The sequence below is a fragment of the Xyrauchen texanus genome, chromosome 25 (assembly GCF_025860055.1).
Source record: "Xyrauchen texanus isolate HMW12.3.18 chromosome 25, RBS_HiC_50CHRs, whole genome shotgun sequence".
NCBI lineage: Eukaryota > Metazoa > Chordata > Actinopteri > Cypriniformes > Catostomidae > Xyrauchen > Xyrauchen texanus.
Genome location: NC_068300.1, coordinates 41,938,614 through 41,954,992, shown reverse-complemented (window position 1 = coordinate 41,954,992; position 16,379 = coordinate 41,938,614). Strand labels below are relative to the sequence as shown.

At 37.2% G+C, this 16,379-nt stretch overlaps 1 protein-coding gene across 7 annotated transcripts; it reads right to left on the bottom strand.

Moving 5' to 3' along the window:
- Positions 1-701: 701 nt before the first annotated feature.
- tafazzin (tafazzin, phospholipid-lysophospholipid transacylase) lies at positions 702-14,712 on the bottom strand. Of its 7 annotated transcripts, none has more exons than XM_052091725.1 (11): positions 14,663-14,712; positions 14,133-14,272; positions 13,901-14,029; positions 12,718-12,763; positions 12,558-12,643; positions 10,478-10,558; positions 9,905-9,946; positions 9,753-9,815; positions 2,550-2,602; positions 2,391-2,468; positions 702-1,628 (listed from the first exon to the last, which is right to left on the bottom strand). In XM_052091725.1, the coding sequence occupies exons 2-11, from the start codon at positions 14,239-14,241 to the stop codon at positions 1,527-1,529; spliced, it is 789 nt and encodes a 262-aa protein (XP_051947685.1). In that variant the 5' UTR covers positions 14,242-14,272; positions 14,663-14,712; the 3' UTR covers positions 702-1,526. The 7 variants fall into 7 exon arrangements, 6 of the variants coding, with proteins under 6 accessions (XP_051947685.1, XP_051947687.1, XP_051947686.1 ...); XM_052091727.1 differs by having other exon boundaries at positions 14,133-14,261; positions 14,663-14,708; XM_052091726.1 differs by having other exon boundaries at positions 14,666-14,699.
- Between the last annotated feature and the right edge of the window lie 1,667 nt (positions 14,713-16,379).

Sequence of the window (16,379 nt, the reverse complement as noted above, 5' to 3'; positions counted from 1 at the left end):
TTCCCTGACAATATCTCATCTACAAAAACCTCCTAGTATCAGGACAAGATTAACAAAATGTCCATTTAAGACATTTAACACGCCCCTCTGTCCTCCCAACACCTCGCTGACAGATCTTTTCGCAACTTTTTTTACTGATAAGGTTACAGCCATCAGCAGAAATTTCTCAGCACCACACCCCCTTAAACAACCCTTAGAATGCAGCTCTTCTCTCTCCATGATCTCTCCTCTAACCGACACTGAGGTCTCTAAACTCCTCCTCTCCAACCACCCCACCACCTGCCCATAGACTCCATTCCTTCCCACCTTCTCCAAGCCATCTCCATACATCCTACCTGCACTCACACAAATAATAAATAAAATAAATGCAAATGGCCTGCTATAAACACCATTTTCATCAATTTACTGAAAATGTTAACGAGAGAAAATGTTTATGATGTTTCACATAGTTATTATGGATTTTGCTTATTCTATCAGCAGATACAATGAAAGTTGGAAATGATAAATGATAAATTGACATGCGATGGGGCAGAAATAAGTATAGACATGGGCACCTTAATGCAAGGCTGAAGCCCAGGGGCCTACAACTCCCAGAGAATTTAAACTGTTTCAGCGTGAGAATTATTTGTTGACGTGGTGACGGAACGCAACCGTAAAAGGCATACGTGTAGTGCTTGTTCAGTGCACAGCAATAACCCCGCTCAACAACTGGAAGGGGGACCAGCGAGCCCATGGGCCCAGAAGTACCTTAAAGCGCCCCTGAAAATATGTACAACACAGCGAAGCTTCGGTCTTTACAGTAAGTAAAGAAAAAAAATACTCAAATACTGCATCAAATTTTAAAAATAACCGCTAGCATGTTTGTCATCAATTATTTGATCAAGCTATGAGAACTGAGAGCACAAACTAATTTAAACTGTTCAAAATTTGGTTTAACACAACAGATGCAAAGAAAACAATCAGTGGAATTTATATCTCAAACATCACCGTGATAAAAACACAAACAAATCGAATGTTTCCCTGATACACTGGCATGTGTTTCTGGTAACATAACTCAATCCATTTTCTCATTTGAACTTTGATCAATCTAAATGCCAATGCTATTTGTGATAGTTCAAATACTTCTGTACCATCAAAATATAAACAAATACTGTGGAAGAATGTAACAATGTGTTCCACAGTCTGATGTCTGACATGCATTTCCAGTCACAGTGTTAAACATTATTTATCGGTCTTAACAAGTGTTACAACTCATAATCATGCCTCCCTAATCATTTATAACAGATGAACAGATTAATAAATTGTTTTTTTTTTTCAGGCCAAATCTCAACATCCATGCATCCATGAACAGAAACCTGCATTATATTCATAATTATGTCTTCATGGATGTTCCATAACATTCCTGAACATGATACTTTGATACTTTAACAAACCATCAGTGTCCATGCTGAGGTTTGAGCTCCGAATTATCTCACTGGGATTCTGCAAAGCTCTTTATCATATAATGACAAAAGTCTCTTCATGGGTTATGTGCAGCTCTTTATCCTCTGATGAAGAACCTCTGCCTGAGCTTTCAAACTGTAAAATTCCTCTTGAACAAAGTCAGTCACTGCTTTCCGCATTTCAATCTGAAAAGAAAAAGAACTGGTTACACTTTAGAATGAGGTGTTGTACAGTATCATGAACTAATAATGAATCATATTTTTAACAGCACTCATTCATTAAGGTATATATATATATATATATAAATATACTACTGTTCATAGATAATTCTTGTTAGCTCATAATGCTAACATTTAGAACTTTTAATGTTATTGTTAATGTTTGTAGAGCAGAGGAGGGCAGGGCCGGACTGTAACTATGCATGCCCAGTCCCCTATCAGCCTGATGGGGCGCAAGAGGGATAAAGGCGGCCGGGACGACGGTTCAAGAGAGAGAGAATAAACGGCAGCTGCTCTGTGTGTATATGTTTGTGTTTTTCGTTCAGTTCATTATTAAAAACTATTATTTATATTGTCAAGCCGGTTCTCGCCGCCTCCTTTCCGAGTTTCGGCACCAGTGTAAAGCGGTATAAGGGAAAGGATGTGTCGTGAACCGGCTTGAGGCTGATTGGGGACCGGGCGTGCTTTGTTCCAGCATGGCCCCGCCCTCCTCAGCTCTACAGTTATATTAATTTATTTGATACAAATATTAGTATATGAACAAAATGAATAAATGCCGTACAAGTATTGTTCATAGTTTATTCAACTATTGCATTAACAAATGTTACCGAATACAAACTTTTGTGAAGAGTTACTGAATAGTTTTGCTTTACTGCAAGATCACAGTATATATATAAAAAAAGATTTTGTTGACTCGTAATCAAAAGTAGTAGTGACATAAACACCTACCGGACTAGTGTTTTCTGCTCGGAGTGCATTTACCAGGTGTTTGACAGTAAACGGTTTCCCCACAAGGACAGTTACTCTCTGCACAAAAGAGAAGTATCCTCAAAGTCAAAACTGCTCTGCTAAGTGTGAAAATATTACTCATATGAAGTCTGTATTAACCTGTCCAACTCGAGGGATGTATGGAGTTTTATTTGGTAGTACATCATTCATTCCTGAGGAAAAACAAATGTAATAAAACACTGTAAAATGAGCTCAAATATCAATTCACAAACAAAACTTTGTGCTACATTTATTAACCAATAATATAGACTAAAACTGATATGCTAAAATACTTAATTCTATACCAAATTAATATGCAGAGAGAACTAGAAGTAAACCATTTATTTTCCCAAAATGTAAAATATCAGATTTCTGTTAACCTCTCAACTCACACTTTCATTGTTTGGATAGCTCTATAGAATATAATGGGAGGTAACACTTTATTTGGCTACTTTCAGTATTTTCAATCTTTATTAATGACCTATTAATGAACTGATGTTCTCATTACTTCTATTAATGACCTAGTTACAATAATGTAGGTCTATATACAGGCTACTGAAAGTCTACTGAATGTTTGTTGAAACACTGTTTACTAGCTATAGCAAGTCAGTCAATAAGCTGTTATAGCTATTTGTATATAGCTATATAGCAAACCAGTTGATATGTCACTTATTGTCAGTTAAATATCTACTTGGAACCATCAAAATAAAGTGTTACCTATTTGGATAGTTGTTAAATATTTTTGTGAAGCTGTGGTGTGACATGCTATTTTCCATCTAAAGCTATTTTAAACAACAGAGAACAGATCTAAATACCAGCGCACTTTTCCACTGACTTGAGAACAGAACGATGACAACACTAATCCATAACCAGCCCACAAGCGCGCACAGCACATAGCTGTCTTTGCTCCAATGCAGATGAATGAGAAACAAGCAAGAAAAATATGAAAACATTAAAATTTTTGAATCACAATAGAGTAAATATAAAGAATAATGAACACTTACTCATGATGTACATCCAAAGAAACCTCCAAAAAAATGCCTGCATTAAAAATATAAGTAAACTCTCATTCTCCCCATCCGGCTGATGCATTCGATGAAAGCATTCAGGCGTGAAATGCCTTAAAACACAACAGCAAATTTGCTGTTATTCCTCCTCCTTCGAATTGAAAAAATTAAAGCCAGTGGGCCCGTAACCAACGAAGTATGGGGAATTGAACAAGCTTTTGGGTGGGAAACAGACGAAAATACTAAGGATGGGAGGATCGATCCTAAAGTATCTATACTTCCGATAGTGATGTTGTATCAAGATTAGGGCTGTCGATTTAATGCGTTAATTCAGTGCGATACATTTTACAAAAAATAATAAGTTAAAATAATTAACGCAATTAATCGCATGCCCCCGGACCATAATAAGGATGATTACAAGCTTGTAGTACCACCCGTTTACTCCAGAGGGCAGTAAGTGAAACTTCAGCTGTATGAGCAACACACAGTTTATACAGTGAAGAAAACACTTCAGTAGGCAGAACAACACAAACATGTGTTACGTTCTTGCGTTCAAAACACTCACAGGAGCGCAAACGCGATCTAAGGGATCTCAAGAAGTGTTTAAAGATTGAGAATTAAACTATATTTAACTTGACACAGTGACCTAAACATTTTGTTTATGACGCAACACACCAGCTACACGTGTCTGACATAGGTGTAAATTGACGGGTCCTTAAACAACCCCTCATGTATGTGTGTGTGTGTGTGTGTGTGTGTATATATATATATAATTTTTAAATATTTAAAGATAACTATGTATAATTATATATTGACATATGTATAATCATTAAATATTGAATTATTGTTATATAAGGTGCTTTCTCAGCAAAAATTTTTATATGCGATTAATTAATCGGGACACCGTGTAATTAATTCGATTAAAACATTTTAATCGATTGACAGCCCTAATCAAGACTATTGATTGCAGTGGCGAGGCCATAAATCTTCAAGTTGGTGGACCTTGGTGAAAGTGTGGACCTCTATTCTGTACCTACTCGCTAATTTCATTGTGAATATAATGAAGCGTACCCTTTCCCTAAGCCATTAGGAGTCTATACTTTCTCATTTACACATTTACTGTATAGTTGCAGAATCACTGTAACAATACTTAGTTGACAAGTCGACAGTTAAAACGTTATTAACTTTAAATCGGCGCTTCCATCAAGGGCTCTGATGAAGGTTGAAATGGCTGAACTCGTGTGATGTTTTTTCTTCTGTTGTAAATAAGCGCCGTTTCCGAATTCTCGTGTGAACCTGCCAACCTGCTTATGTCACAGTTCGTGTCAGCTGCAGGCAGTAAGTGCTTTTTAAAAGTTATTAACGTTTTAATTATCGATTTATTTTAAACACAAACGTATCGATTTGCTTCAGAAGATATACATTGATCGACTGGAGTTGTGTGGATTACTTTTATGCTGCCTAAATATGACTTTGGCACCCGTGTACTTCCTTTATAAGGACATGACAGAGCTCTATCTTCTTCTAAAAAAAACGTTGTGTTCTGCTGAAGGAAGTCATACACATCTGGGATGTATGGAGCCCCTCAAGGGCCAAGAAAAAAAAATAAGCAAATGCTTTTGTGTTCTCTTGCAAAACTTGCGCTCTCATATATGCATTCCTGCTCCAGAATGCTCAGCATTGAGAGATAAGTCGAGATGGCAGGTGCCAGTGCCTACTTTTTGTGGAAAACTGTATCTTGTAAAAGTGTAGATTGAGAAAATACAGTGACTCCATTCTGTATTTTAATGCAATATATATATACATAAATAAAATCAGTTTTTATATATGTAGCATGTGAATTGGAAATTGGAATTGCTCAAATAACTATTGTTTTGTATGCATGTTTGCTTTTGTGGCCATTTGTAATGCGACAACAGACGGTGACAACTGTGTTATGAGTGCTTCAATCATTTAACACCGACACATACAAAACCGCACAAATGATGCCTCCACAGGGCACTCCGAATCGAGAATAATAATTGTGGCTAAACTAAAGGGTTATTCCAAACACAAATACGAATATGAATGATTTAAAAGTGAGTTCTGAATTGCAGTTATTTTAAAGCCCAAAACATCAGTCACCACACCTCATGAAACATGTATTGCTTTATTAATGGAGAGGGAGACACCATCAAAACAACAATATGAGATTCAATTGTACGCCACAGCATTCCATTTCAATTAGACCACTTGCATTTAATGTAATTTTAACAGCGTTGTCTTTAATTTCACACATTCATAAATTGAAGATCATGATTTGTGCATTGCATAAGTATTGTCTGTTGGGTCCACTCCATTGTGCTAGCTTTCTCTTCTTGTTGAACTCAAAAGCTGGAGTTTTTCAAGAGAACGCAAAAGTTTTGCGAGATCACGCTAAAATTCTTGGAACGCACATTTTTGTGAGAGAACGGAAAAGCATTTGCTTATTTTTTTTCCCCACTACTGTGACATCCCTACAGAGCCCCTAAAAAGTCAGAGTAAGTGAATAAGAGAATTGTAATTTTTGGGCGAACTATCCCTTTAAATAATTATTTTTACTTTGTATGGAAAGTAGTGCCTTTCTGCATCCTTTTTCATTAAAAATTGCTCATTTGTTTTAGTAGCGATCACTTCACTTGGCTAGGAACACTCCCAATGTCAGTTTTAAGGTGCTTTATTGGCAGGACAAATAATTTGTATTCTTAAATATTCGTATTGCCAAAGCAATGGCAGCTTAGAAAGAAATGGCTCCATGCAAAGAACAATGCAAAAACATAGTGTAAATCCCAGCAAGAAGTCCCAAAAAGAGATGTCAGTCTATATGTGACAAATGTGGCGTATGGACACCCTATAACTGTATAAAGCATGTGGCTGTTGTTTGTGTGTTGGATGTTAAGTACCCCACATCAAACCACAGAAATTGAGTCATATCACACTGGCAGATCGTTCAAGGTCCTCTGGAGAGGAGAGGTGTCCAAAGCATACCAGCTGAACACTGGGGTTCCTCAAGAATCAGTGCTTGGACCCCTCCTCTTCTCGATGTACACAACATCACTTGGACCGGTCATTGAGGCACATGGCTTTTCCTACCACTGCTGATGATATGCAGCTCTACCTGTCTTTCCAGCTTGATGGCCCTACTGTCCCTCTCTGCCTGCCTCTCACATTTAGGCCTGTATAAAGGAACAACACCTTCAGCTCATCCTTGCAAGACAGAACTCCTTGTGTTCCCAGCCAACCCATCTGTTGACCACAACCTCACTATTCATCTTGGTTCAACTACACTAACACCAACCAGAACAGCCCATAACCTGGAGTGGTGGCACATGACCAGCTTAAATTTCACTGCACACATCTCATCAACCACCCGGTCTGGAAGATTCGTGCTTTACAACATCAGGAAAATCAGACCTTTCCTGTCTGAATACTACACAGCTCCTGGTCTAAGCTCTGGTAATTTGCTTTGTTGGTTGGCCTTCCAGCTAACACAAATTAAGCCACTGCAGATGGTCCAGAATACAGAATGCATCTGGTCTTCAATCAGCCAAAGGGGGCTCATGTCACACCACTCTTGATTTCACTTCACTGGCTTCCTGTAGCCACCAGCAACAAATTAAAGACTTTGACTCCGGCTATCAGGACAGCCAATGGAACCGCATCCTCATACTGCAATGCTCCAGCTCTATGAATGAGCAAAGTCTGGAGGTCCCATCACAAAGAGGCTCAAAGTCTATTTCATGATTGTTCACTTTCTCTGCTCCTCTGTAGTGGAAAGAACTTCCAACCTCCACATGATCTGCTGTTACCTTCTCAACATTCAAAACCAGCTGAAAACATGTCTGTTCCGCAAGCACTTAACCAACCCACACTAATTGCACTTACTACTGCACTTAATGCACTAAAGTCTCTTTCTTCTGTGCTAGCATCTTTATTACTCCAGCCACTGTGAGAACTAGGCAATCCTTTACTGCAGATGTTGTTAAACTTTGCATGACAAATTGCTTGCTATGTCTCCCTGTCTCTATGTGGCAGGGCAGAGGGAGGGGCCATGTCGTGACTCTACACACTGGCCCCTAATCAGTCTAATTAAGCCCCCAAGAGGGATAAAGGCCGACCGGATATAGCAAACTGACAGAGAGAGAGAGATTTATGGGTAGCTGCCTGACACCTGTATGTGTCTTTTTATTTAATTCAATATTATTTGTATTGTTAAGCCGGTTCTCGCTGCCTCATTTCCATTAATTCCTTTACACTGGTGCCAAAACCCGGGAAGGAGGAGGGATGCGCCGTAGTAGAGTCCTTGCCACTACCATCCACCCCAATGGAGCAGCTGCGGCCATCTGCGAGAGGGGAGGGGCTCCCGGCCAATCGCCTGGAGCAGGAGAACCGCTGCCAGGGGTGGGGGAGACCCCTTCTGTACCCCAAGAACGCGGTGGGGCGTTCCGTCCATCAGAGGCCGGAGGACTGCCTCTGATTCGCCCAGGCAGGTGCGGCTATCGTCCATCAGAAGGACCAAGCTACGGCATATCAGAGAACTGGCAATTAAGTATTCTTTTTCTCTTTCTCTTTCTCTCTCTCTCTCTCTCTCTCTCCTCTCTTTTTAAATATTAGTGTTTTCATTTGTTAAATCACTGTTACGGCATGCAAGTACCGCATTTTTTTGTTTTGTTTCCGTCCCTGTTGTCCCCTCCCTCATCCAGGTAGATGGGGATGACCTGCCAGCAGACAGGGCGGAAGGAAAGCCACACAGGCTAAATAAGCCTCCGAGACGGATAAAGGCCGACAGGAGATGGCAGTGCAACAGAGAGAGAGATTTACGGGCAGCTGCCCGACACCTGTATGTGTTTGTGTGTCTTTTTATTTAATTAAATATTATTCATATTGTTAAGCCGGTTCTTACCTCCTCCTTTCCATTAAATCCTTTACAGTCTCATTTGTAAGTCGCTTTAGATAAAAGCATCTGCTAAATGACTAAATGTAAATACCATCTTCAGAAACATCTACCCCCAAGTTAATGTAAAATTAAATGAGACAAAAGCAACGTGGATTTGTTCACAGGCATGAAACCATCACCCATTTCAATTCACCATAATCATATAAAGTTTTCTTATTAAAAATAAAACCAAAATGTTCTAACTTTATTTATAACAGGAATAAAATTATTATCATATTCCAGCTGTTTTGATTGGGTGGACCAGTGCCCCTCTAACCTTTATTTGGCCTCGCCTCTGATCAAACCTCACATAAAAATATCGATTCTAAAGTTTGTTGGACTTTTTTTTTACTATTGAAATAATTATTATGTTACCATGAAAATGAATGCTTTATATACTTGAAAGTGAAAAAAGAAGTGTAGCAAATGGTTGAGTAGGATAAGATCTATTTGCTCTTTCTCATCTTAAGGTTAGAACTGCTGAAAGACACAAGCATTCACAGAGAGCACTCGTTCAGACAGAGGGAGCAGTGCTTGGCTGAGATAATGACAGAAAAACATACAGTATCTGGAGTTAAATCACACCAAATAACATCAAATCTAAATGTGACATTTTTATGATGGGTTTGTTTAAATTAAAAGTTAAAACATTACAACAAATACCATGGTTAAACTATGGTTACGGTCACTGTCTATAATATTGATACATAATACAAATCTGTGGTTAAAACCATAGTTAATTTTTGTAAGCTTAAACTAAATACAATTCATAAAATTTTCTGTTTTAGGCCTATAAATGTAAAAAAGAAAAGATTTAAATTTTTATCCCAAGAATTTGCTAAATAAATTAATAATTAATTTAATAGAAATATCGGTATTGGCAATATTGTCATTAATAGTTCTTGGTATCATATAAAAAAGAAAATAAGTGGTATCACCCATCCTTAGAAAATACACCTGTTCATATCTCTGTGCCAGGTTTGTGTACATGACAGGCTCTTGAAGAGTTAAAACTGACTAAAAACTTTTGACTATTTGCTGCTGTCTCACATACGTCAGCTGAGAAGATTCAGTCATATCAGTGAAGGGCAAGTTATGATATTTTGATTAAAGATTACAAGGTTAAAAAAATATATATTCATTGCTGAATCGTTCACAATAAGACCAGTAACACGCACAAAGAAAATATGGTCAATTTTGATCTAATGCTGACTTCAAAAAGTTTAATAAATAGCTTGTCTGAAAAATATGTTTAAAATCATTCCATCACGTGATATGAATTATCAGTAGTCTAATGAAAAACTGTTTTTATTTTACTCGGAGCAGGTTGCAAGATTTCTGGTATGTACTTGCATAACTTACCTATATGCCACAAAGGTAAAATGATCGGATGAAGAGAGCACTCCGCAATCAAACGACCAATTCCTGTCAAAGAACAACATTTACTGACAACTATCAGTTCCCAAAACCAGGGCAAAACAAGTGGTGTCATAATAATCAAGCATATATCTTACCCCATTTAAACCGTATGAACTCTCCAGTCATGTTGACTTTACCTGAAGACAAAATATACAACATTTATTTCAAGTTATACAATCTAAAAACATGAAATGCATATTCTGGATTCAATATAATTAACTCAATCAACAGCATTTGTGGCATAATATTGATTACCACAAAATTATTCCAACTCGCCCCTCCTTTTCTTTAAAAAAAACAAACAAATCTGTGTTCCAGTGAGGTACTTACAATGGAAGTGAATGAGGCCAGTCCATAAAAAATACAAAACTCTAAAATGACTGTAAAAATGATGATTTAAACAACTTTACAGCTCATATAATATATGCGTTTTATCAGAAGAATTAATGTAAGTGCTTTTATAAAATCATAAGCTTAATATTTCTGTTTAAACCCTCCAAAAATTGGCTCCATTCACTTTCATTGTAAGTGCCTCAGTGTAACCTGAATTATTATTATAATTTTTTTTAAAAGGACAGAAGAGTCAAAATATATAGTTTTTCATGCCATAGATGTATTGAACCCGGAATAGTCCTTTATTGTTACAAATGTGTTTTTTATGTCTGTACCCTCTGGAAATATGTGTACCCATTCCCCATGATTTAGCCTTTCCAGGAGGAAGTCCATTCCTTTCTGATATACTCCATCTCCTAAAAATCAGAGGGTAGTTGAAATGTTTATTGTATTTAGTACATTGACCTTTATATTTTCAGAAAATATAAGAAATTAACCAGGACTAAAAACATTTTCAAAACCAGTGTCTTCTCCAAGACCATAAAGGCCCAGACATTCCTCATACGAAATCAAAGAGAGAGCGGGTATGACGTCATTTAGAACAAAATCTGGCCAAAAGGTACATAGGCAGCATTGGCATGCAGAGGGGTACACCAGCAACGGAGAGAGTGTAGAAGACTATTTCATATGAAATTCTGCACCTGCATTCCAATGTACATCTTGATGTAATCCTTCCTCATGATCACACAGCATGTTTTCATGAGCTGAATGGGAGACGGTTGCGCTTCACTTTCGGGTAATTGCACAAGTAAACATGCCCGCTTTAATTCGGTCAGTCTGCGTGGACGACAGCTTACATTTCGTGATTCATTTGTTACTTTTTGCTTTCAGAACAACACGTGGTGTAACAAGGAAAACAGCACTATTAATGCTTGAGATTTCACATACAGGTACACCCTCCTTAAACCATGGTCACACTCAAAATTACATTAAACAATTAAATGAGAAAACATAAAACCATATTGTGAGTCTCTTCCAAATATAAATGAAACCTGGAAATAAAGTTTTAGGATTTTGCAAATGCGATTCACAGAAAAAGGGCTAAATAGTTGATCGGCTTGTGATGCAAAAGTCTCGTCACACTTTAATAGTGTTTAGTTTCTCTTTCATCTGATGAAAACACGCTGCGTGAGCATGAGGATGGATTACATCAAGATTACAATGCAGGTGTGGAAAACTTCATATAAATAAAATAGCCTGCTCCTCTCTCACTGTTGCTTACATGCTAGGGATTACATGATTACAGTGAATAATGTAAGAAATATTTAAGATTCCACACAATTTCGTGATCAGTAATCAAATAAGCAAATTTGGGGGTTTGTAGATACAAAATCTACAAAAGGAATCAAATCTACTCAAATACTCTCAAGTGCCATCTGAAGCAATTCTTTTCATCATTCTTTTGTCTGTATTCTGAACATTAACACTCCTTTATACACCCATCTTTGCAGTAGTATAAGCATCATCATAAATGACAATAACAGTGTGTAATCGCCTCATATTATAGCATGTTAGCACATTAGCACCATGAATTCAAAATGTAAACAAGACAAATTACCAGTTTTCTTCAACATATATTACTTTAAATGATCATCAAGTGGTTAAAACATCTTCTTTTACTGATCTCATATGAATTCTACTCATATCAACGTAATGAGGTGCTATTCTATCACATCATTACGTCAGTAAGGCATCGTGTTAATGGCTTGTGCTTAGTTCAAGGGTTTGTGAGCAATTATAGCTCCAAAAAATGCACCTTTTCAAAATATTTTTAAAAGCTGTTTATGCTTCAACCGCTAGAGGGACAAAAGTTACATAGTGTAGCTTTAAATAAGTTTCTCACCCACACTTATCATATCACTTTTGAAGATATAGAGTCTTATGGATTACTTTTGTGCTGCCTTTGTGGTTTCTGTAGGCTACAAAAGGAATGATTACCATTCACTTGCATTGTATGGACCTACAGAGCTGAAATATTCTTCTAAGAATCTTTGCTTGTGTTAGCATAAGGGTTATTAAATGATGAGAACGTTTTCATTTTTGGGTGAACTGTCCCTTTAACCAAGCAGATTTTACATACTATAACTTGGTACAGACTAATCTTAACCTGACACACTACAACTATACTATGGATAAAGATTCAGTCAAGGTTTGTAACAAGGAATTGTCTTTTGGAGAATCATTAGCTAAAAAAATATTTTTGTGTTTCTTTACACAAGATGCATTAGATGCAGTCCATTCTGGCCTTGTATAAAAGATGTATTAAAAAGGACTTAAGTAGAGAAAGTAGAACAAAAAGAGAAATATATGTTAAGGAGAGAGAGAGAGAGAGAGAGAGACATTAGATGATCTCACCTCTAACTACAGGCACACATTTCCCTCTGCTGAAAAAGTTGGAGTGGAATTCTCTTGTAAAACAGATATCAGAGGCAGTAGGAGTCCTGAAAACACACACACGATAAATGAACTGAGGCTCAATTGACAGGAGTGTCAACATGAGCATGCACTCACTCACCATCTCATCCTGTTAAAGTTCCACAGTTGCCGGAGCTTCAGGACTCCTAAAAACACAGTGCAAAAACATGATCACTGTATGCATATTATCTAGCTGTACAATTCATCGGATAAACAATCAAGATATTAATTGCCACTGCCTTGTGGCAACTAACTAATCTGAACTAATCATGAAAAGTGAATTCCATTTAAGTCTACTCCCAATCGATCAAGATTTTCTGTTTACTTTGTGTTGTTTTCCAGCAGTTGGGCAAACATGGTTTAAATAAAGAGATTTATTGTGCAGTGTAAATAACTTACATTTATTATAAAGGGAGAATTCACAAGAGAGCAGAACTTTGTGTGCTGACAGTGAGTGAGTGAACTGCAGGCCTCAAACAGTCATGTAGAAACTCATTTCTTCCATAGGGATTTCATAAATTCCTTCATAATAGAGTTTTAAGCGATGAACCAAACCAACCAGCTCTGAGGTGAATCGCACCATTACAAACTTTGATTTGAAGCATAAAATATTTTAAATTCAATTCATGCTGTGTATTTAATGTCTTTAATGAGGGAATGAACTAAATCCCCATAAAGTATTGTGAGTGGCATAATCGAATAAAAAAACAAAATCTAGCAGTAGTTTGAGAGCGTAGGGAGAGCGACTTGATTGTGTCTGACTCTGAATGGTGGATCATTCTCTTCAGGATCATGGATAGATAGAGAAACAGCTATTAAATCTTTTTTTTTTTTTTTTATGATGATAAAATAATGTGGATGTGATGAGGAGGAGGGCGTGGCCGGTCCGTGAGGGTGCATGGCCCGCACAGAGTCTTGTAATCAGCAGAAAAAAAAGAGATAAAGGGAGAGAGACACATTGTTTCTTCAAGTTCATTTCTGTAATTAAAACTTGCATTGACTGTTATGTTGGCTTCAACAAAACCATACACCATCGATTAACAACCTCAGAACTCACAGTAGGTCTGTCTTTAAAGGTTAATTAGTTATCAATATTTATCAATCCCCCTAGGGACAAATGAATGGAATTTTTATATCCCGAACCAGAATGTTGCGCTCTATTATGATTTCTGTCATCGTGCAGCCCAAGCTAGGACCATTTTTGACTCATTTGGCAAACAGAAGACTTTATTGTTGAACCGCTTTCGATACTTAAACCCATGTGTCTCTGAGGCTTCACCTACCCCAGATGTGTGGATCATCCATGCAGGACATGTGATTGGACAGTGTAATAAGGGGTGTGTCCTGAGGACGCTCATCAACAAGGTCCAACAAAACATTGTGGTTGTGCACCATCAATGAATTAAAATACTCTACAGAGAAGAGAAAGGGGATTAAGGACACTTGATTACATACACATTATGTTCATAGCAGACAGTATTCAAAACACATTATGGATAAAGAGACTCGACTCACTGGACCACAGGTAACTGTACGAGCCCACCATGCCCATGATCAGCCGACTGGATACCCTCCAGCCCAGGCGAGGGCATTGTGAGAAAGGCCATGTCACCTCCAAGGGCATCACCTCACTTTTTATTCACACTGACAACAAACTTTACAAGGTATGTACAAAATCACAGGCACTGATGCAGTTGATCGTATTTGCTTTTTCTGAATAAGATGCAATGCTTTATGTTCGACCTGTTCAAGCATTAGGAAGCGATTTATATCAAATCAAAACTAAACATGAGCAGACTGTCTGCAGTTAGTAAACATCACATAACACAATGATGACATGTACTTAAATTTATGAATGTTGAAGTCCAATCAAACCATGTTAAACTTCCTCGTTGTATACACACGTGTAATAATGTACACACATTACAACTGACTGCATTTGTGTGAATAGTTAATTATTAAGAGCTGTTCTTAAGTTAACAGCATTGTTTAAAACATAAGTTTGGTGTGCGGTGAAGGTAATGTTGTGTGAATTATAATCGTACCACCTTCCGTCCCGTCAGCTGCTGGGCGAAGAAATACACGTACAGCACCTCCGGAAGTACTACAATTGTGAAAGGTGCATCATGGGAGGTGTAGTTTTTATGACCAGTTCCATTCAGCATCAGTTTAATCATCAGTTACCTTTACGTTTACGTCTTTATGTTAACGTAAAATAAATCTGAACAATAGTGATAATGTAACATTACATTATCAGAGTGACAGAGTGTCGCTGTACTACGGAAGCCCCAAAACCCAGGTTAATTGATTATGTCCTTATTTAATACGTATCTCGTTAAACTAGTAAAAGTAAAACAAATTCAGATCCATCGCTTTGTCACGTATTTATTAAGTAATGTTTACTGATACTATTTTAATAGTTAAAATGCTGTGATCTTTCATCATGATTTATTAAGAGACCCAGCATTACAAATTCGACAGTATCACCATATCTACATTTACATTTATGCATTTGGCAGATGCTTTTATCCAAAGCGACTTACAGTGCACTTATTACAGGGACAATCCCCCCGGAGCAACCTGGAGTTAAGTGCCTTGCTCAAGGGCCCAACAGCGGCATCTTGGTGGTGCTGGGGCTTGAACCCCCAACCTTCTGGTTAGTAACCCTGAGCCTCAACCACTGAGTAAGTATTACATGAAAGAGACCAATCTAAATAGTCAAATCACAGTCAGTGTATCAATGTATATTGCAGGCATCAGTTTTTAAAAGAAAAGAAAAAATCCAAAAGGAATGCTAATAGATTGTTAATGAAATAATATTTCATTTTTTTCAATAGGATCTTAATGTATTAGTGGAAACTTATCTGATTGCTTTAGGATTAATTCAAAATTATTGAAAATTCCTTCAAGATTATTTGCATAATAAATGAACTCTCAAAACACAGATGGCTGTTTCACATGTTAACATTAAATGTTAAATTCAACTTCGCTAATCAAAGTTAAACCGAGAGAAGGAAACTAAGCTGAAAACTATTGTTGGAAAATTTAACTATTAAAACAACTATGCAAAAACAGAATGTTCTTCACTCTCTGATCGAATTAAATACTGACAAACGTTGATGTAAAACAATCGCAATAATTGAAAAGAACTGTTTGAAAGAATTAGTTTCATGGAAATTAGTTGAACTTGCCAAAGCTATGGGTAACTGTGTTTCATATGCATGACTAAAATAACAATGTTTATATTTCATAATCACAGACATGTCTGTTGAGTGCATGAATGCAAAGGCCAATCGTTTAAGTTTAAAGGAATAGTTCACCCAAAAATTAAAATTTGCTGATAATTTACTCTCAGGCCATCCAAGATGTATCTGAGTTTCTTTCATCATCAAAACAGAATTTAAGATTTCATTTCAGGCCTCCTCGTTTAAACAATGCAAGTGAATGTACTCCATTTTTTGATGGTCCAAAATGCATATTTAGGGTGCATCAAAATAAACCAGTCGACAAATGAAGTTCTTCTGAACCTAATCATGTTTAGAAACAAAATAATACTTATATAATTTGTAACTACAAATGCTCACTTCCGTACATCTCTGTGACGCACACTCATGAGTGGGATGACGTAAACTCATTGGTAATGTCACGCGTTGAGGAAGCCTGTCATTGTTTACAAGAGAAACTTGCACAGACCACAGACCAAGTGCCATTCACAAACCAAAACAATTTCAAAACAATATAAAATACAAAGAATTTCCAAAT